The sequence below is a fragment of the Apis cerana genome, linkage group LG1, assembly GCF_029169275.1.
Source record: "Apis cerana isolate GH-2021 linkage group LG1, AcerK_1.0, whole genome shotgun sequence".
NCBI classification, from domain to species: domain Eukaryota; kingdom Metazoa; phylum Arthropoda; class Insecta; order Hymenoptera; family Apidae; genus Apis; species Apis cerana.
The window spans coordinates 10,159,931-10,180,394 of NC_083852.1; the positions used below are offsets into that span (position 1 = coordinate 10,159,931).

At 19.9% G+C, this 20,464-nt stretch overlaps 6 protein-coding genes across 18 annotated transcripts; 4 read left to right on the plus strand and 2 right to left on the minus strand.

Annotated features, from left to right (window-relative positions):
- Positions 1-369: 369 nt before the first annotated feature.
- On the minus strand, positions 370-13,921 carry LOC107997977 (uncharacterized). Of its 10 annotated transcripts, none has more exons than XM_062086963.1 (7): positions 13,796-13,921; positions 2,719-2,869; positions 1,760-1,867; positions 1,324-1,586; positions 1,116-1,246; positions 898-1,045; positions 370-737 (listed from the first exon to the last, which is right to left on the minus strand). In XM_062086963.1, the coding sequence occupies exons 3-7, from the start codon at positions 1,805-1,807 to the stop codon at positions 626-628; spliced, it is 702 nt and encodes a 233-aa protein (XP_061942947.1). In that variant the 5' UTR covers positions 1,808-1,867; positions 2,719-2,869; positions 13,796-13,921; the 3' UTR covers positions 370-625. The 10 variants fall into 10 exon arrangements, with proteins under 10 accessions (XP_061942947.1, XP_061942937.1, XP_061942915.1 ...); XM_062086953.1 differs by having other exon boundaries at positions 2,719-2,809; positions 13,796-13,919; XM_062086931.1 differs by having other exon boundaries at positions 1,760-1,920; positions 2,719-2,809; positions 13,796-13,905.
- On the plus strand, positions 3,469-4,877 carry LOC133667791 (uncharacterized). Its single transcript, XM_062087000.1, has 3 exons — positions 3,469-4,312; positions 4,441-4,518; positions 4,671-4,877. The coding sequence occupies exons 1-3, from the start codon at positions 4,125-4,127 to the stop codon at positions 4,726-4,728; spliced, it is 324 nt and encodes a 107-aa protein (XP_061942984.1). The 5' UTR covers positions 3,469-4,124; the 3' UTR covers positions 4,729-4,877.
- On the plus strand, positions 5,298-8,487 carry LOC107997955 (mitochondrial DNA helicase). 2 transcript variants are annotated; one of them, XM_017056911.3, is made up of 7 exons: positions 5,301-6,324; positions 6,394-6,626; positions 6,707-7,391; positions 7,507-7,751; positions 7,842-7,942; positions 8,007-8,226; positions 8,309-8,487. In XM_017056911.3, the coding sequence occupies exons 1-7, from the start codon at positions 6,078-6,080 to the stop codon at positions 8,432-8,434; spliced, it is 1,857 nt and encodes a 618-aa protein (XP_016912400.1). In that variant the 5' UTR covers positions 5,301-6,077; the 3' UTR covers positions 8,435-8,487. The 2 variants fall into 2 exon arrangements, with proteins under 2 accessions (XP_016912408.1, XP_016912400.1); XM_017056919.3 differs by lacking the exon at positions 8,309-8,487 and having other exon boundaries at positions 5,298-6,324; positions 7,996-8,264.
- LOC107997416 (glycosyltransferase 25 family member) lies at positions 9,352-13,290 on the plus strand. Its single transcript, XM_017055999.3, has 10 exons — positions 9,352-9,809; positions 10,368-10,596; positions 10,734-11,076; positions 11,145-11,264; positions 11,374-11,563; positions 11,929-12,003; positions 12,078-12,135; positions 12,220-12,347; positions 12,455-12,658; positions 12,765-13,290. Exons 1-10 carry the CDS (start codon positions 9,622-9,624, stop codon positions 12,931-12,933), a joined length of 1,704 nt encoding a protein of 567 aa, XP_016911488.2. The 5' UTR covers positions 9,352-9,621; the 3' UTR covers positions 12,934-13,290.
- Positions 13,922-14,351: 430 nt separating the features above from the next.
- Positions 14,352-16,510, plus strand: LOC107998045 (actin-related protein 3). The gene is made up of 6 exons (XM_017057063.3): positions 14,352-14,568; positions 14,897-15,077; positions 15,165-15,479; positions 15,606-15,920; positions 16,011-16,229; positions 16,298-16,510. The coding sequence occupies exons 1-6, from the start codon at positions 14,525-14,527 to the stop codon at positions 16,475-16,477; spliced, it is 1,254 nt and encodes a 417-aa protein (XP_016912552.1). The 5' UTR covers positions 14,352-14,524; the 3' UTR covers positions 16,478-16,510.
- Positions 16,511-17,001: 491 nt separating this feature from the next.
- On the minus strand, positions 17,002-20,390 carry LOC107997796 (ribosome quality control complex subunit TCF25). Of its 3 annotated transcripts, none has more exons than XM_017056658.3 (9): positions 20,252-20,390; positions 19,866-20,020; positions 19,347-19,705; positions 19,035-19,263; positions 18,681-18,934; positions 18,313-18,622; positions 17,935-18,228; positions 17,665-17,855; positions 17,002-17,533 (listed from the first exon to the last, which is right to left on the minus strand). In XM_017056658.3, exons 2-9 carry the CDS (start codon positions 19,995-19,997, stop codon positions 17,509-17,511), a joined length of 1,794 nt encoding a protein of 597 aa, XP_016912147.1. In that variant the 5' UTR covers positions 19,998-20,020; positions 20,252-20,390; the 3' UTR covers positions 17,002-17,508. The 3 variants fall into 3 exon arrangements, with proteins under 3 accessions (XP_016912147.1, XP_016912139.1, XP_016912130.1); XM_017056650.3 differs by lacking the exon at positions 20,252-20,390 and adding an exon at positions 20,100-20,237; XM_017056641.3 differs by lacking the exon at positions 20,252-20,390 and adding an exon at positions 20,095-20,232.
- Between the last annotated feature and the right edge of the window lie 74 nt (positions 20,391-20,464).

Below are 20,464 nucleotides of genomic sequence, written 5' to 3' on the forward strand. Positions count from 1 at the left end.
ATATATATTAATATATAAAATATATATTAATAAATAAGTAACGCGTTATAATTTGATTTTATTATGTTATTATGTTATTAATTTTAATGATAATATGTAGAAAAATTACCATAATATCTTATTAATTTTATTATTTATATCAGAATTAAGAAACAAAGAACAATAGTTCATGAAAATAATTCATGTTTTATATAAAAAAAAATATTAAAAATATTAAAAATATCATAATGTAAGATAGAAAATTGTTACGAAATTATGGAAAGTGCGTCACAAAAATTTACATCATAAATTAAATTAATCTTACATTTTTAATATTTATTTTTATATTTAACGATAAACTATTATATGACAATATATAAGTATTATAAATATTTCAAATATATAATTTATTATTTTTTAACTTTAAATACAATTTATTCATATTGTTATATATCCTTATTGATGAATTACAGACATAATATTTATTTCAAATATAAACACCAGTTTTCAAAATGTTTTGAAAAATATTTGCAAAAAAAAATTTAACATAAAAAGAAATTGATGAAAAAATTTTATGAATTTTATGAATTTGTGTTGCTATTTTTATTATTAAAACTTTTATTAAAAATTTAAAAAATACACATGTTCAATCCCAAGTATTTTTTTCGTCGAATTCTCCTTCAGGAATTGCTGATTCTTTTGGAAGTTTATTCTGTTGACATTCCAATGATTTTGATGTTTGCGTTTGTACTTTATATCTGTAAATGAAATTAAAATAAGAATAATAATATTTTATAAAATTGAAAGAGAAATTATATATATAAAATCAAAATTTAACAATTATTAAGAAAGAATAAAATTTAAAAAATACAAAAGTAGTTTATTTCTCTGTATAATTGATTAAAAATTAATTTATACTTTTCAATATCATCAAATTGATTCTTCATTTCTTGTTTTCTGTATTGAATCCATAAATCATTATATGTCACACGCTTCTTCTGTTTTTCTTGAGATTCATTTTTTTTTTCATCTTGTAAATTATCAGTTGCATCATAAAATTCATTTGCTTCAAATATAATTTAAAAATTTAATTATTGAAAAAAAATAGAGTCAAGTTATTTCTTTAATAAACTTACTATTGCTCTCAGATTGTGTATCAAGATTATCCCACACTGATTTTTCTTCAGTTACATTATCAAAATGTATAGAATATTTTTCTTGATCTTGAGCAAAACTCTCAATATCATCAGTATTTTGCAATTGTTTTCTAAATATTTTTCAAATTGCTTTATTAACTAATTAAAAAATAAATATTATGTAATATATTATATAAATAAATAATACCTTTTCTCAATAGGCTTAGTTATTGGTCGTGTACCAAATGCTTTTCGATAACATACAGGTGTATATGTTATTTTACCAAATACATACATTGATATACCTATAAGTCCTGTCACAAAAGGTTTAGCCATACCTGAAGTCTTAGGTAATACCAAATATGCTAGAAATGAACTTAAACATGAATAAGGAAGAGCAGATTTAAAAAAAGCGTCTGTTTTCATACAATCTTGAAAAATCGCCATAGTTTCTGGTGTTGCATCTGGAATCTATAATTAATTAATAACTTTTTATTCTAATTTTAAACAATTTTCTTTCTACAATTTAATATCAAAAAATTTTATTTTTAAATACTTTAATATAATGTGTATAAATATATGTATATATAATATATATAAATATATAATAATAAGTATAATATATGATGAATAAACTTAATTACCATTTCCCGAAAAACTTCTATTTCGGTTTTTTTTTTTTGTTGGTACATTGTGTACAATTTTTGCGTTATTACCGAACATTAAGGTTATTTATACATTTTCCATATAACCTAGAAGATCTTAAAGCTTCAAGCATATTCATGTAGAAGATCAGATGACTAACCTTTCATGTATTTAATGATTTAAAGTTTATATATTAATAATTAATGCCGTTAAAAAAATAATAGATTATTTCAAACAATATATATTACCTCTTACATACATCTTGTATTCTATAAAAATAATCTATTATAATAATTTTTTTAGCAAATTCAATACAATATGCTATTAACATTTTAAATGTGGGAAATTTCAAATACTATCCTATTTACTAAATTTAATAAATAAAGAAAACTATAACAATTTACTAATATTTATATAATTAATATATATTAATATGTATATAATTTATATAATTAAAATAACTTTAGATTTCATTATTCAATATATTTATTTAATAAGTAAATCTTTAAATTATATATCATAAACATATAATTATAATAATTTAAAAAATTTTGTTGTCTGCTTGTCAAAATGATTCATTAATTCAAAATGAAATTTTATAAATATAAAAATAATATATAGAATAATAATAAAATAATATATAAAAATAAAATAAATTAAAATCATTTTTTTTTTTACATTTATTCTATACTTATTTTCTTATCTATTTCTATATAAAATATTAATTTATTAAATAATTTATTAAGAAAAGATAATATATACTCACATAGGATAATATAAATAAATATTATACAGAATATATTGATTTTTTGTTAGAATATTACTGTTGAATATTGCACAATTGTTAGGAAAATGATATAATTCAAAATTTGTAGTTATTAAATTATTGATATAAAAAAAACTATTATTATTTTTGTTTTAATAGTAAAATACATTTGTTTTAATAGTAAATACTTACTTGTTTTAATAATAAATATCTTTACAAATCATAAACTTTCAATTTGATACTTTGACATGGTATTCTTCTAGTGATTCCAATAAAAAATTTCCTTTAAAATCATAATTTTTTAGTTATATTAATTTTTCACAAATGTGTGATACATACATATCTATAATATATATATAAACATATTAAATTTATATTAAAATAAGATAGAATAAAAAAAATTATATTCATATGTCACAAAAATATAAAAAAATATACAAATATATTTTTTATAAATATCAAATTTAATATATTTATATAATTTTTTATATAATTTTTCTAAGATATATTTGATAATTGTTAATAATTGTATAATTATTCAATATATTATTTAATTATTTAGCAATTTTATTATAATATACTATTATTATATATCTATTATTGATTACATTTGAATATCATATTAAAAATTATTAAAATATAAAATAATTATTAAGTATTTTATTTAAATATTTAATTTAAACTTATTAATAATTATTAAATATAATATTAAAATTTATATAGTATTTTTGAGCTTTTCTTATTTAATTATATATAAAATTATTTTTAAACATGTTTACATCTTTGAATTATTTAATTTAAATTCATATTTTGAATATTTTCACAATTCTATTTCAAATATGTATTTATGATATGTACAGCATAAAATACTTTATTTGCATTTAAGTGTTAATTTAATAAGAATGGAAACTTACATTATATATATCTATATATATATATATATATGTATGTATATTTGCCTATTGCAACTTGCTAGAAAAAAATTCCATATTCTTTGCTATATATATATATATCATTATAATATATAAATAAATATATTAATATAAAAATATAAATTATAAAGTATATTTGAAGAATAATAATTAAACTAATAATCAATTATATAATTGCTAAAAATATAATATATTTTAATATGTTTACATAAGAAATTTGTAATTTATGCAAAAATAATATTTAAATCAAAAATTAAATTACTAATTACCATAATTACTAGTTTGTATTTAAATTTTCCTTATAATTTATTTTATAAAATAATATTTTTACAAATTTTACATTTACAAATTTTACATTTTTCTTTAAAGAAATATTAAATAAAAAACATTAAAAATGTATATATCTTACATATCATCCTACACACACATATATATATCTATATATTATATATATATATATATATATATGTAGAATATTATATCTATTTTAAATATATTATTTATAAGGATTTTTCTCTTAAAAATTTTCCATTCCTATTTATGAGTATCATGAAAATATGTATCATAATGTATTTTGTAACTTATTGAGAAGAGGGAGTAGTGCTAATGAGTCTCTAATATCTAGTATAAAAGAATGCTTGCTTGAAAATCAAGACATTGTTGAAAATGTTGTGTAACAGTGAAATTGATCGAAGCTTTAAAAATTTTCAAGTGTTATATTTAATATTGTTTTTATTTAACATATGTATACAATTAAGTATAACATTATCTGTACCTAATATGAATTATAATACAACAGCTATAATGTTAGCAAATGAATCATCATCATCAAATAATTCAATTGGTGATAATTTGTAAGAATATTTTATAATCTTAACATTCTTATAAATAAACATATATATATATGTATATATATATTTACCCAAATTTTATAATCTTTCTTCTTTTCTTTTTTTTTTTTTTTTTTGTTTATATTTTCCAGATATGTTATAAAAGCAATGGTATATGAAATTGGTATATTAACAGATGCAGATAATATAACTAATAATAATACTGAAAGGTAATATTTGAATATTTTTCATCTTAGAGGTCATATATATTATCATCTCAAATTTTTAGAAATGATGCAAAATAAAACTATTTTAATTTTATATCATATATTAATTACATTTTACTCAAAATATATACTTACATTAATTTATTTTTTCACAGACATGAAGAAGTAAAACTTTCATTTTATAATCCTTCTAATGAAAACAATGGATCATAAATTGGACATTACTATTTAATATTATTATATTAATTTCAATACAATTATTTTTTCAAAAAACAGATTTGAAAAAATATAAACAATTTTTAAAATGAATATGTATATATTTGGCAAAATATAAACTTATATTCACTTAAATTAACAATAAATATACGTTTGAATAAAACTTATAACCAAATAAATAAATAAATAAATATATATATATATATAACAAAAACCTATAATAAGAAATATAATTTATTGTAAAAAGTTTTATATATTAATTGATATTTTAATTTATTCCATATAATATATGAATAAAATAAATACTTTTAAATAAATTATATTTTTTTTTGTAGTTAAAATCATATATACAATTTTATTTAATATGAGATATTAAATTAAAATAATACATATAATATATTTAATTGTAATATATATAATATATCTAATATATGTGTAATATATATATATATATATATTAGTAGAATAAATTATATAATTATAATTTTATAATTATATAATTATATAATATATATTTAATATATTAATAGAATATTTTTGAAATCGATTTTAAAGATTAAAATAGCAAAATAGAAATTGATAAAAAAAAAATTTAATTGATTGAAGATATAGAATAGAATGAAATCATTTCCATCACATTCTTATTTTCCCAATTTTAATAAAATTAAAATTTAACTATTATTATTTGTAAAATAAATACAAATAAATATTTTTATTCTTAATCTAAGTTTTTGTTTCTAAATATATATAACGTGACAGATTCTTCTTACATTGTTTATGATTGAATAAAGTATTATTTGGCCATGAGATGTCTCTGCATACTGATGTAAATAGTTACATATTCGTATGTAATAAAAAATGTATACATTTTTAAAAGATACATATAATTTTATACATAAAATTAGAGATAAAATATAATAATATATAAAGAATAAACTAAAATAAATAAAATAAAAATAATTTATTTAAAAATTTGAAAAATATTAAATAATTTATATTTTTTACATAGATATATAGATAGATTTATATAGATACTTTTATATTATTAAAAATACAAAATAAAATATAAAAAAAATATAAATATGTTCATATAAAAAAATATAAACATAAATTCATGAATTTGAATTTATTACAATTGTATACAATTTAAAATTAAATTTTTTACTTTTTATTTTTATTATATTAAAATTTTTATAAATATTATTAATTTCACGAATTGATTTATATAATTAATATTATTTTTAATAAGAATAAACTTAATATACAAGTGAATATAAAACAGAAAAAAATATAAAATTTTATTTTGAAGAAAATTAATAAGGTGTTGTTTTTTTTATGTATTTAATATGTTATTTAAATTAATGTTACAAATTTGTGCTCAAAAAACACAACACATCAAATGTTTTATTAGTAAAAGATATTTTCATATAAATAATGAAGAATTTATATTGAATAGATCTTTATCACATTTAAAATACTTTCTTAAACAACAATGCTTAAATGTTGTTGAAGGACATACATGTTTTATAATAGATTGTCCTATATGTAATAATATAAAGACAAAATCAAAAGTTTATGTAAATAAAAATACAGGTACATGAATTTTAAAGTTAAAATAAAAATAATTTTACAATAAAATTTCATTTAAGGAATTAATTGTAGGATTTTTTATATGTGATAAATGTAAATCCATGGGTTCTTGGAATATATTGGAAAAATTTTTATTGTTAAAAAAATCAAATGAAAATTTCAAGAAACTTGATATATTAAAAACTAGTTGTAATTTAAAAGAAAATTTTATAGAAAAATGGAAATGTATAATAAGTGATTGTCAAAGCATACGAGATCTGTCTACAGAAGAATACAATATTTTTCTAAATAATTTTTCATTTCCTGTAATAAAATAAATTAGATTTATATTTATTTTATATATTGTTAATTCTAAAAATATATTTTCTAAATAATTTTTTTATAGCAAGTTTTACAAAAGGATATGTCACAGTTAAATTGTTTTTATAACAAGGCAATCAATGTAATATATTTTCCACTAATAGGCTTAAATGCATCTATAGTTGGATATAAATTACTTTCAACTAAACCACAAAAGGAAGAAACAATTCCTGCTTCTGAAGTTAGTGGATGTATTGAATATAGACGATATTATAGTAAAAATGATGGTACTGCTATAATTGTGAGCACAATAGATGATTTGTTAGCTATAATGTCAAAACAATCTTCAAATGTAATTATATGTCTTCCATATAATTTAAGAAGTCTACCCCAACAATTATTACCATATATGGAATCATTCAAAAAGTTAATTTTATGGTTTGGAAATGATGAAGTAAGTTGGTACACTGCTAAACATTTTGCAAAAAAATTAAACGAGAAAAGATGTTATCTTATTAGACCAACAGATTCACAACCTCGACCAAAATTAGCTGCTGAAATGAATTATAATTTTAATAATATTATAAAGAATGCTCAGCCTTTATGGCACAAAAGTATAATTACCTTTCAAGATCTTAAAGAAGAAATCTTAATTAATTTACAAAACAGTGACAAAGTAGAAGGAGTAAAATGGAAACGATATACACATTTAAATCGTATATTAAAAGGTCATAGAAGAGGTGAATTCACTATACTAACTGGGCCAACTGGTATAATATACAATACATAATATATAATATACAATATATGATATATAATATACAAATCAAGAATCTCATAATATATATATTACATTTCTATGAATGAATTTTCTGTTTTTATTAGGATGTGGTAAAACAACTTTTATGAGTGAATATTCCTTAGATTTAGCAATACAAGGTATCAATACATTGTGGGGTAGTTTTGAAATAAGAAATGTAAGATTAATAAAAACAATGTTACAACAAATGGTAGGTGTACCTTTAGATGAAAATCTTGAAAATTTTAATACATATGCAAATGCTTTTGAAAAATTGCCAATTTATTTTATGACATTTCATGGTCAACAAAATATCAAAGTAGTAATGGATGTAAGTATAAATACAATTATAAAAATTAATTATTTTTTATTTGAATTTAAAAAAATATGATACATTTTATTATATATGATACATTTATAGGCAGTTGAGCATGCAACATATGTACATGACATAGCTCATGTGGTAATTGATAATGTTCAATTTATGATGGGAATGACTAATGATTCAAAATATATAGATAGGTATTATCGAATTATCATATGGAATATCTTTTATATTATCTAAAATAATGTAGTTACATTATAGATTTTGGAAGCAAGACGATATAATAGCAAAATTTAGAAATTTTGCTACCGTATACAATTGTCATGTAACAATGATAATACATCCACGAAAAGAACGTAACGATGAAGAATTGACAACATCATCGATTTTTGGAAGTGCAAAAGCAAGTCAAGAAGCAGATAATATACTAATTATTCAAGATAATAGATTTAAGAATATTCGAGGCAAAAAATATTTGCAAGTATGTAATAAAAACAAAATGCAAAAACAAATAGAAAATTATTTCAAATATATTATTTATATTTTAAAATATATGTTTATAGGTAGTTAAAAATAGATATAGCGGTGATTTAGGTATTGTGGTATTGGATTTTGATAAATCAAGTCTTAGTTATGCATCAAAATTAAAAACTAAAGAAAAAAAAAATCTTAAAGTAAAAAATGAATGAAATAATAAAATAATATGAAAGAAATATTGAATAAATATTATTTTTGAAAATAATTAATTTATTATACGTTTGATTTATTATAATCATTAAAAAAAATTATAAAATTTATTGAAATATAAATATTATAATCAAAAATTAATTTTTAACAAAAAATTTCAATTCTTTAAATATAAAATATAAAATTTTCTTATAAATATAAAATACAAAATAAATTTTAAAATATATATTTTTTTTTATTTATTATTTGAAAATTATTTTAAAAATTATTTTTTATTATGATTGTTAGAGTTATCGGGAAAATCTGAATATTAAAAGAACAGAAAAAGAAAAAAATAATATAATAAAAATAATATAATGAAAAGAAATAATAATAGTGATTAGTGATGGAATTTATGAATGGATTTAGAAATAGAAATAAAAAAAAATAACGAATATTATATTTGTACTGCATTTTAGGTAAAACAAACTTTATCTAAAAATAAATTTGAATAAGAAAAAATAAGAATTTTATTGTAGTTATTTTTATCAATTATTGTTATCTTAACAATATTATTGATACTATCGATAAAGATATTAATAATCATAATTTTATTATTAAATTAAATTAAAAAATTATCTTATTTTTATTTTCGAAAAATTTGATAAATAATATATAAATTACTAATATTATTTTTTTTTTAATCTATTTTTTGTTTATTAATTATAATTTCGATATTTGAAATATTTTTCAAATTTAATAGAAATATTATAAAATTGGTTATTTTCATTGTCATTATCGTTGCATTAAGTAAATTGATATCATGTAATATCAGTTTTCTTTAAAATTAAGCATTTTATTATATCAATAATGATAATGTAATATCACATATTTTCTTGTAAAATTTCACTACAGGGAAATAAATTATTTCGACAGTATACAATTCATCTGGCAACTTTGTATTTATCTTCTGTTTATAAATAAATACGGAACAAATATGAAAATTATTTAAAGTTTGCAGTTTGCAGCTTTACCGACAACCATGTCTTTAATGTGGGTGGTAAAATTTTATCAGAAGAAATTCAATGATTAACATAGTGAAAACATAAAAAACGTATATAGGACACTCTTACTCGTTTGTGTCTTTTATTATATTAGATATAATAACGATTAAGGATAAAATAAGATATTAAAGAATTTAAAAATAAAAATGAAATTAATAAATTTTATTAGTATTATTTTTGTATTTTCTATTATGTTTTTAGAAAATTCTACCCATGATTTAAAAAAGCCAACTGTTTTAATAATTATTTTAGTACGTAATAAAGCACATACATTACCGTATTTCTTGACCTTTTTGGAACGATTGACTTATCCAAAGAAACGAATACATCTCTGGTAAGTACATATATATCATAACCTTTTTTTGATAAAGTTGTAAAATAAAAGTTATAGAAACTATAACATGTAAATGCTTAATATAATTAAAATTTAAATTATTATCTTAATTATATCTAGAAATTAAAATATAAATCCAATTTTTTAAATTATAATACTCAAAAAAGAATAATTTGTTTTTCAACTATTATGAATCTTACATAAATTTATCTAATACTTATTGCATTATATTTTAATAAAATATATTTTGAATGAATTAATATAATAAAATTAACAGATAAATATAGTTCATCAATGATATTTTAGATTTTATTATTAATTAAATTTTTTAATCATATTGCATTATATCAAAAAATTGTAATTTCCCGCTATGATAGATATTAATTGATGCGCAATCAATAGATGAAACATTTATATTTTATATTTAAATCTTTATTTACCATCATAAACATATATTTTATTTTTTAACATTCATTTATATTTTAAAATTAACAAATTATTTATGAAAATTAATCTAACTAAAAATTTAAAATATATATATATATATTTTTTTTAAAGGATACATAGTGATAATAATATTGATAACTCAATTGAAATATTATCAGCATGGTTAAATAATGAAAGTAATAAGTACCATGGAGTTCAAATAAATTTTGATGAAAAATCAAAAGGATTTGATGATGAGAACGGAATTACAAATTGGTCGGCACAAAGATTTTTGCATGTGATTAATTTGCGCGAAGAAGCGCTTAAGGCGGGAAGAAATATGTGGGCAGATTTCATTTGGGTAAAAAATTAATTTCTTTTTAATAAATTATTTTTAATGAAACATTAATCTTTTTAATTTAAAATTTTTTTATTTTTGCCAATATTTTTAAAAAATTTATTATTTTATTATCAATTTTATTTTTCATTCAATTTCAGATGCTTGATGCAGACGTTTTTCTAACAAATCCAAATACTCTTGATGAATTGATCTTAAAAAATCAAATTGTAATTGCTCCATTATTAAAATCTGATGGCTTATATAGCAATTTTTGGGCTGGAATGACTAGTGATTATTACTATTTAAGAACAAAAGAATATGAACCAATTTTGTTTCGAGAAAAAAAAGGATGTTTTAATGTACCTATGATTCATAGTGCGGTTCTTATAGATTTAAGAAAGCAGATTTCGGATTTTTTGACATATAATCCGAAAAAATTATATCAATACAACGGTCCTACTGACGATATAATAACTTTTGCTGTTGGTGCTAATAAAACTGGTAAATTAAAATTTTTCCAAAATTAAATTTTATATTTTTTTCAATAACTTTTTTTACATTTATGCTAGGTGTGCCATTATTTATTTGTAACGATAATATTTATGGATTTATTATGGTTCCATTAGAAGAAGAAGAAACGATCGCCGAAGATTTACAAAGACTGACTAATATCAAAACAGAAATATTATGTAAGTTGAAAATAATTTAAAATAAAGAATAATGAAAACAAAAATTAAAAAAAATTATAATTTTATTCTATTGTCATCTTCATTTACCATAAATTTTTTATTTTTTTAGCCGATAATAATGATCTTCCATTGTCAATACATCTCGAAAAATTTGTACAATATCCTACTGATGATACATTACAAGTGGATAATATTTATATGATAAACCTTTTGAGAAGGCCAGAAAGACGTAATAGGATGCACAAACTTTTTAAAGAACTTGGAATTCGAGTGGAAACACATGATGCTGTTGATGGTAGGTAAGTTATGGACACAAGTTATGGAATAAATTTATAGATATTAATTATTATATATATTACAAAAAATATATAAATATAATATTAATATATTGTAATATATATGTATAGAAAATAATTCTATCATTACATTATACGAAAACGCTATTGTCGAAATATAATATTGTAATAATATATGAAATATAGCAATCATATTTTAATATAATATCGATGTTGAAACAATAGTATGTATTTATTTATTTAGATGAGAAATGAAAATATAAAAACATAAAAATATAAAAATATAAAATTATTATCGAATATAGCGAAAAAATTAAATAGCAAATATTTTAAAAAATTTTATCTTATAAATTATGTTTCTTATTTAGGACGTTAAATCAATCTATTCTTGAAAAAATGGGAATAAAAATAATGCCAGAATATACTGATCCCTATCATGATCGGTAAGTATATGATAAAAATTGAAAAATTGAAATCAAATAATATAAACAATTAATATTAAAATATCAAATTATAGACCAATGACTATGGGTGAAATTGGTTGTTTTTTGAGTCATTATAATATTTGGAATAAGGTAATATTATTATAAAATTCAAAAAATAAATTGTTTTCATCAAATTATATATAAAAATTATATTAAAAAATCGAAAAATTATAGGTAATAGAAAATGATTTTAAAAGTGTCATTATCTTAGAAGATGATGTTCGGTTTGAACCATTTTTTTGTCAAAAGTTAAATTATATTTTAACAGAATTGAAGGATCTTCATTTAGAATGGGATTTAGTGTAAGTATTTAACATTTAAAAAATTTTGTTTAATATCAATTAAATAACAATTTTATGTAAATTACAATATTCTATTTTGAATCACTAATTTCAATATCTTATATTAGTTATTTGGGAAGAAAAAAATTAGCAGAAAATGCTGAACCTTGGATTGATAAATCAAAATATTTAGTACATGCTGCTTATAGTTATTGGACATTAGGATATATTTTATCTACAAGTGGTGCAAGGAAATTAATTGAAGCAATGCCATTAAAGCAATTAATACCTGTTGATGAATATCTTCCTATATTATCTGATGTTCATCCTAGGTAAATAAAAATTTAATAAAATATTTTATTGCAATTTTTAAAATATATTTTTATTTATTTTTTAACTTTATTGCAATATATATATTAAAACTATTTTTTTATATAGGAAAGATTGGAAAATATACTATCCAAAACGAAACTTAATTATATTTTCTGCAAATCCTCTATTAATTTATCCAACACATTATACAGGTGAACAAGGGTATGTAAGTGATACAGAAAATTCTACAATTATATTTGATCATCAAAATAAATCAAAACGAGAAGATTTATGAATAAAGATAAAAGTGCCATAAACAAAAAAATGAGAAATATTTGGCAATTTAAATTTTTTCTTTAATGAAAAAATTTACTTTCCATGACAGCATTTATAATGATTTACAAAATTATATATTATATTACAAAATACACTATATCATAGAAATTTTAATAAATCTTTTATATTTTTATATTTAATTTAAATGATATTTTGTATTGTATTTAATTTGTTTTAATATATATGTATTAGTATTATATACTATATGCAATATAAATGTATGTATTTACATTTTTTATATGTGCTATAAAAAATTTTATATTTTATCTATAGTAATGAATATTTTAATAATAAATATTTTTTTAATCATAATAAATTAATCATAATCATTATAGGATAATAAGCAATTTAAAACATAATACAATTAAAAATAAAATAATTTAAATAAAATCTATATAAACAATTTTTATATTAAGACAAAATTTAAATTATGAGACTGAAATTGAAACTTGATTTAAAATAAAATTAAATTTTGAGTTGATTATTAATTATATTTGATATTTATAAATTCTAATTAATATATACATTGCTATTAAAAAATATATATAAAGATATTGATGTTTAAAAATAAAGTTTAATGTTTACTATATATACATCTATGTTTTTAAATAATTTTTTTTTTAAAATACCAACTTATTGTTCAATAAAATATTCAATTTATTTTATATTTTAAATGTACTTATTCATTTTTAAAAAACGTAATTTTATTTAAAAAATGATTAAAAATTTTTTAAATATAAACAATATAACCTCATATTTACCCGAAATTTATATATATATATATTTTTATTATTTTAAATATTATTTAATTTATTACTTACATATAATTATTCATAAGATAATATTTAAATTAAACCAATAAACCAACTGTATTATATTAATTATAACATGAAAATATTAGACTAGTCCTATAATTATGTAACACGCAATATTTATAAGTTAGTATAATTATAAAGTTTGTATAAATTTTTTAAATATTTTTAAATATTTTTTTTAAACGATCGTTCTTAATTTAAAATTCTCTTTATATGATATTTTAAATTAATGAAATATTATTTAATAAATATTCAATTAAATTAATCATTAATTAATATTGATGAAAATAAATTTGATTGATTGTATTTGAGGACATGTTTTAATAATAATAATGTTTTACAACTTCATAAATATGTATAAATATAAATATTTATATAAATCATCAGATGATTGATAATTATAACACATAATCATGATAATTAATCAATATAATTTTTTTCAAAATTTTTTATACTTTATTTTGGTATTATGTAATTCATACTTGCCGCGCAAAATTTCACGCAATGAGGAGCCACAAAATTCTGATCATATATAACACCTGTGAGTTTCCATTTTTGACAATCATGGAAAATTTCGTTCAATGAACATGCTGCTTAAAGTGCGCTTCTGCTTTATCTTTAAAGCGAGGTGTGGTTAATTGGAGCGGATGAGCGTTAAATTTGAGCTGTTAAATTGAGGCATATTTCTTTTAAATAAAAATAAAAGCAAAAACTAATAAAAACGAAAAATACACAATGCTTGGTCGTCTTCCTGCATGTGTGATTGACGTGGGTACGGGGTAAGAAATTAAAAAAATTATATTTGAATAGACTAAAATGATTTAATGACACATGTCATTTTACAAGTGAAACAAATATCTAAATAATATGAATCAATTTAAAATTATTTATTTTTATTCTGTTTTTTCTTAATATTCAAATAAATGTTAATAATTTAAATTTGTTTATTATATATATATTTAAAAAATAATAAAATTGTTGGTAAATATTTCAAATAAATTTTTAAACTTAATTTAAATAAATAGTAGTAATGTATTAGTAGTAAAATTATTATAGAAATCTTTATTATTTGTTTTATTAAAAAAATTATTTTTTGTGAGTTTATAGATATACGAAGCTAGGCTTTGCAGGCAATAAAGAACCTCAACTTATAATTCCATCTGCAATTGCTATTAAAGAAACTGCAAAAGTTGGAGATAACAATGCTAGAAGAGTTACTAAAGGAGTTGAAGATCTGGATGCTTATATTGGAGATGAAGCTTTTGAAGCTACTGGTTATTCTGTAAAAGTATGTTACATATTATAAATTAGTATTATCATTGAAATATATAATGTTGTTTAAATAGTTTTATAATTTATATTTGATTTTGTTCAGTATCCAGTTAGACATGGGTTAGTAGAAGACTGGGATTTAATGGAAAAATTTCTGCAGCAGTGTATTTTTAAATATCTTAGAGCAGAACCTGAAGATCATTATTTTTTACTTACGGAACCACCATTAAACACTCCTGAAAATCGTGAATATACTGCAGAAATAATGTTTGAATCATTTAATGTACCAGGTCTTTATATTGCTGTACAAGCAGTATTAGCATTAGCTGCTTCTTGGACAGCTAAAACAATAGAGGATAGAACATTGACGGGTGTGGTTGTTGATAGTGGAGATGGAGTTACACATGTAATACCAGTGGTATGTTTAAAAAAAGAAAAATATGAAATATATATGAATACATATGTAAAATATAAATTCACATATAAACATATAACATATACACAAAAAATATTTTATAATTAATCAATTTATTCTATTACTCAGGCAGAAGGTTTTGTTATAGGAAGTTGTATAAAACATATTCCTATTGCTGGTCGTGATATTACGTATTTTATTCAAAGTTTATTACGAGAACGTGAAATTGGAATACCACCTGAACAATCATTAGAAACAGCTAAGGCAATAAAAGAAAAATATTGTTATATATGTCCTGATATTTCAAAAGAATTTGCTAAGTATGATAGTGATCCTACTAAAATAAAAAAATATGAAGGTGTGAACAGTATTACAAAACAACCATTTGTAGTAGATGTTGGATATGAAAGGTTTCTAGGACCAGAAATATTCTTCCATCCTGAAGTATAATTTATTTAAATTTAAGTATACAATAAAATAAAAAAAGAAGCATAATTGTATTTCTAATTTTATTATCTCTTTTTTATTTTTTAGTTTTCTAATCCAGATTTCACAACACCATTAAGTGAAATTGTAGATGATGTAATTCAAAATTGTCCAATAGATGTTAGAAGACCATTATATAGCAATATTGTATTATCAGGTGGTTCTACAATGTTCAAAGATTTTGGTAGACGATTGCAACGTGATATAAAACGAATTGTTGATGCACGTCTCAAACTTAGTGAAACATTAAGTGGAAGTCTTATTACGGTATATGTTTTATATATTTTAATGAAAAAAAAAAATAACATCAATATTTATGTTTCATTTTATTTTAGCCAAAGCCTATAGATGTCCATGTTATATCACATCACAAACAACGATGGGCAGTATGGTATGGTGGAGCTTTATTGGCTAGTGATCCAGAATTTTATACAGTCTGTCATACTAAAAAAGCTTATCAAGAATATGGTCCCGGAATTTGTCGCTATAATCCCGTATTTCACAGTATGGTGTAAAATAAATAAGAATACAAATGTCGTTATTATGGACCAATGGTCTTTCTGAATTTTAAATATTTTGTTAATAAGTTGATCATTTTTATTTTTTTCATCTTTGATGATATATTTTCTTATATGGAATGGGTATTTCTATCGTAATTATTATTATTAATAATTATTATTATTATTAATAAAATTACAGAAATACGCCAATATTACACTGGTAAACGCACACAAAAAAGAAGTTTTATGCTCATCAATTATTATATTGATATATGTCAATATTCATATGTCATAAAAATATAGAAAATTATTTACAAGAATAAAGATCACTGCATTAGAAGCAATGATTAAGAATAATTGATAAAATTATAATACAAAATGATTGTATAGATCTGTACATAAAATAAGTATTTGAAAATAATAATTCTTTTTTAATGAATCATATTTATGAAATATATACTTTACATTGTTCTATATAATACATTTAAGATACCAATAAAAAAAAATTATATTTCAGAAATAACATTTTAATACAAATATTGCAACAATATAGTTTATTTATTAGTATAGTGTGTGTGTGTGTGTGTAACACACACACACACATATTTTATGTATCTACAATTTTTCACAATTTGAGTTGATAATTGCACCAAAAACTACAAAAAATTATAATAAGAAGTACAAGATGGTACAAACAATGTATGTATACAACTTCATATCATACAACATGAATATACGTATATAATCAGGATATATAAAGTTTCATGTACATATAATAAATTATTATGTAATCACAATAATGATGATAATGGTAGTGATAATAGTAAGAATAATAATAAAAAAAAGAATTATAATTTTATAATTTTCATTATTAAACATTAGATATATTACCTGGCATAAAATATACATTACTTTCATAAAAATAGTAATTGTTTTAAAAATATTTATATACCTGATTTCATTTTAATTCGTTTAATAAATAAAGTATTCTGAACTTTGAATTGTTGTTTTATGATGTAATCAATAATCAATAGTAGTAATTAACATTATGTTTGTTCGTTGTTATCATAGCTAAAAAATTTTACATACAAATATTATGTTATATATATAATAATTTTTTATTTATTAGTTTTACATTATTTCTGCTATTATTACTGCTATTATTATTATTATTACTATTATTAATATTATTATATACTCACAGTAAATTTAATCCTTCCAGAGCATTTGCAACATCTCCACTAATATCTTCAAACAAGGATGAAAAAAAGAGAGACAAAAGATTAGAATTAGTTCTATTTGTGCCTGTATTTGTAGTAGGTCGTTTGTAAATATCAATACTATCCACTGGTGGTAAAGGATCATGTGAAAGAACAGAACCATCATTTTGTACCTAAAATTTCATATAAGATTTCCTTTTAGTATAGTAGAGATAAAAAAATTTGAAAAGTACAATATAAAAATTTTTATACCTCTTGCACGTTTACAGTAATATCTTTTATATCAGACAATATAATATGTCGTAAAATATTTCTTGGTAATTTTCCTTGGTAACGTTTGCTTCGTTTTATTTCACAATACTTTACATAGTCATCTTTTGAATCAACACGATTTAGTACAATATGTACATTCTCACATAACCATGGTAAAAGATCTGTTTCTTTCCACAAACGAAAATTACGTACAACATATAAATTTTGTAATTTTTCTAATGCTGGTGAAGTTGAAGTTACTGCCTTAGTATTAAAGAAATTATGAGTTTGTACCTATAAAACATTTTTTATTTAATAATTTTTCAATTTTATATAAAAATTTATTAAAAACTTTTTTATTAATATATATGAAATTACCATTTTATCAGATTGTATACTACATTTTTCTAGTAATGGTATTAATACACCCGGAAACATTATTAAAGCATTTTGTAAAAATTCATTAGCAGAAGATGTATTGCCTAAATGAAAATGAGCTAAAGCTAAATTGAATGCTATATTTGGCAATTGAGTTAAATTTCTTGTATTGTCCCAAAGATTGCAAAATTCAATAAACCATTCATATTCTTTTGCTCTTAAAGCATAGAAATCAAGGAAAAGAATCACAGCTAATGGATCACCTTCTGGATCAAGTGATAAAAGTAATTTACAAAATTCCAAACTTGTTCTGAAATGTGAATAAGTTTGAAAAAAATTAAGAAAAGCATTAAAATCTTGTTTCTTACCTATAACATGCACGACCACCAACAAAATTAAGATGTTTAAATAAAGTTATAAATAAAGCACGATTTTGTTGTTTTTTATAGTCTAATCTGCAAAGTGCAGTTGTAAAGTTAAACAGTGGATGAAAAGCACATTCTAAGCAGTATAAAGCTCTTTCTGTAAATTCTGCAGCCATTGCTAAATCTTCGTTGAGTTTACAAAGTTCAGCTAATTGTAATAATGCATCAACATGATAAGAATGTGCATTGATTATACTCTAAAAGAAAATATAAATTTCAATTCTTTTATATATTATTTTTTGATATTTAAATATAATACATTTAAATTAATATAAATTAAATTTAAATATAACATACAACAATATTTTCAGGATTCAAACTTTCAACTGCTTCCAAAAATTTTAACTGAATTTGTCTATATGATGGACTATGATCATATATAAAATATTGAATGTTATTAATAGATGGTATAGTATGATCCAAAGACATTGAAAGTCCAGATTTATTAATTGGTGGCCAATTATCTCTAGCAGAAACCAACCAAGTTTTTTTCAAATGACCTAATCGACCTCTATTTCTTCTATTACTGTTAAAATTAATAAGATCTAATTATATTATTTATTTTATATCTATAATAAAATAACAAAGTTTTTAATAATAGAAACATACTTTTGTTCAGCTTGTACTGTTTTACTACCAAAAATTCTTTTAAGTTCATTATATGGATTTAAGTGTTTATGTTGCACTAATAAAATATCTTCTTTAGATTTTTGTTCAATCCATTGTAAATTATCTATGTTTTGAGAGCTACAACTTGGAAGTGGTTCCCCAAGCAATTTATTTACTTCTCTTACTGTTCTTTCAATTTCATCTACATCCTCTTCTTTAGATTCAATTTGAGCTTTAGAACTTTCAAATTTCTTTCGTTTCTTTTTTTTTTTCTTACGTTTAACTTCATTGATACAATTTTTATCTATCACTTGTTCTTCTTCATTTTCTTCCTCACTAATTTCAGAATTTTGATTCAACTAAAAGAAAAAAAAATAAATTTATTAATATTAAATAATGTATTAAAATATATATTCAGAAAATTCAAAAAAGAATTTGACTATAACATTATTAAATTATTAAATAATTATGTAAACAAATGAAAAGTTATTTATTAATTAAAGCACTTTGAAGACATACCACATCAAACAAATTGAATGTCTTAGATTTAACATTGCCAATTATTGAATTGTCTATCTCATTCTCATTTTCACTATCCTTTTCGGATAACATATCGCTTCCATATACTTTTTTCATATACCGTGTAGACATTCTGAATGAATTTAATTTTTAATCTAAAAGTAGATAAATCGATTGAAAAATAGTTTGGAAAATTATACAATTTTTGTAAATCTTAAAAATTAAATACACCACGGTTATCAATTTCCTTCATTTACACAAATTCCTGATAAAATCAAAATCTCTCTTCACTTGTCAATTTTTTTCAAATATACAAGTGCAATTGCTGTAAATGTATAGAACTATTCATTACTATTGATATAGCTTATAGGCATCATGTTACTTACATCGTAGTTCACTACAATCGCCAATCAAGTTCTGCCAACGTTTGTATAATTTTAAAAGTTGCTAAATCGTCAAATGCGAAAGGCAAAAGTTAAAAATGACATATTCTTAATTATTTGATATTGATTTTCATTAACATATCTATGTATTATTTGTTGAAAATGTTTTTATTATTATGAAATTTTTTATCAAATGGAAGAATAAAAAGTACTTTA

Bases quoted from the DNA above. Each gene is read 5' to 3' on its own strand.
- LOC107997977 (XM_062086963.1), bottom strand. From the start codon at position 1,807: ATGTACCAACAAAAAAAAAAAACCGAAATAGAAGTTTTTCGGGAAATG. The intron at 1,247-1,323 runs GTATTATTTATT...AAAAATATTTAG, and splicing joins ACTAAGCCTATTGAGAAAAG to AAAACAATTGCAAAATACTG. The intron at 1,046-1,115 runs GTAAGTTTATTA...TTATATTTGAAG, and splicing joins TACACAATCTGAGAGCAATA to CAAATGAATTTTATGATGCA.
- LOC133667791 (XM_062087000.1), top strand. From the start codon at position 4,125: ATGTTGTGTAACAGTGAAATTGATCGAAGCTTTAAAAATTTTCAAGTG. The intron at 4,313-4,440 runs GTAAGAATATTT...TATATTTTCCAG, and splicing joins AATTCAATTGGTGATAATTT to ATATGTTATAAAAGCAATGG. The intron at 4,519-4,670 runs GTAATATTTGAA...ATTTTTTCACAG, and splicing joins ACTAATAATAATACTGAAAG to ACATGAAGAAGTAAAACTTT.
- LOC107997955 (XM_017056911.3), top strand. From the start codon at position 6,078: ATGTTATTTAAATTAATGTTACAAATTTGTGCTCAAAAAACACAACAC. The intron at 7,752-7,841 runs GTAAGTATAAAT...ATACATTTATAG, and splicing joins ATATCAAAGTAGTAATGGAT to GCAGTTGAGCATGCAACATA. The intron at 7,943-8,006 runs GTATTATCGAAT...GTTACATTATAG, and splicing joins GATTCAAAATATATAGATAG to ATTTTGGAAGCAAGACGATA.
- LOC107997416 (XM_017055999.3), top strand. From the start codon at position 9,622: ATGAAATTAATAAATTTTATTAGTATTATTTTTGTATTTTCTATTATG. The intron at 10,597-10,733 runs GTAAAAAATTAA...ATTCAATTTCAG, and splicing joins TGTGGGCAGATTTCATTTGG to ATGCTTGATGCAGACGTTTT. The intron at 12,004-12,077 runs GTAAGTATATGA...ATCAAATTATAG, and splicing joins ACTGATCCCTATCATGATCG to ACCAATGACTATGGGTGAAA.
- LOC107998045 (XM_017057063.3), top strand. From the start codon at position 14,525: ATGCTTGGTCGTCTTCCTGCATGTGTGATTGACGTGGGTACGGG. The intron at 14,569-14,896 runs GTAAGAAATTAA...GTGAGTTTATAG, and splicing joins GTGATTGACGTGGGTACGGG to ATATACGAAGCTAGGCTTTG. The intron at 15,078-15,164 runs GTATGTTACATA...GATTTTGTTCAG, and splicing joins CTACTGGTTATTCTGTAAAA to TATCCAGTTAGACATGGGTT.
- LOC107997796 (XM_017056658.3), bottom strand. From the start codon at position 19,997: ATGTCTACACGGTATATGAAAAAAGTATATGGAAGCGATATGTTATCC. The intron at 19,264-19,346 runs GTATGTTTCTAT...TAATTTTAACAG, and splicing joins ACAGTACAAGCTGAACAAAA to TAATAGAAGAAATAGAGGTC. The intron at 18,229-18,312 runs GTAATTTCATAT...AATGTTTTATAG, and splicing joins GTATACAATCTGATAAAATG to GTACAAACTCATAATTTCTT.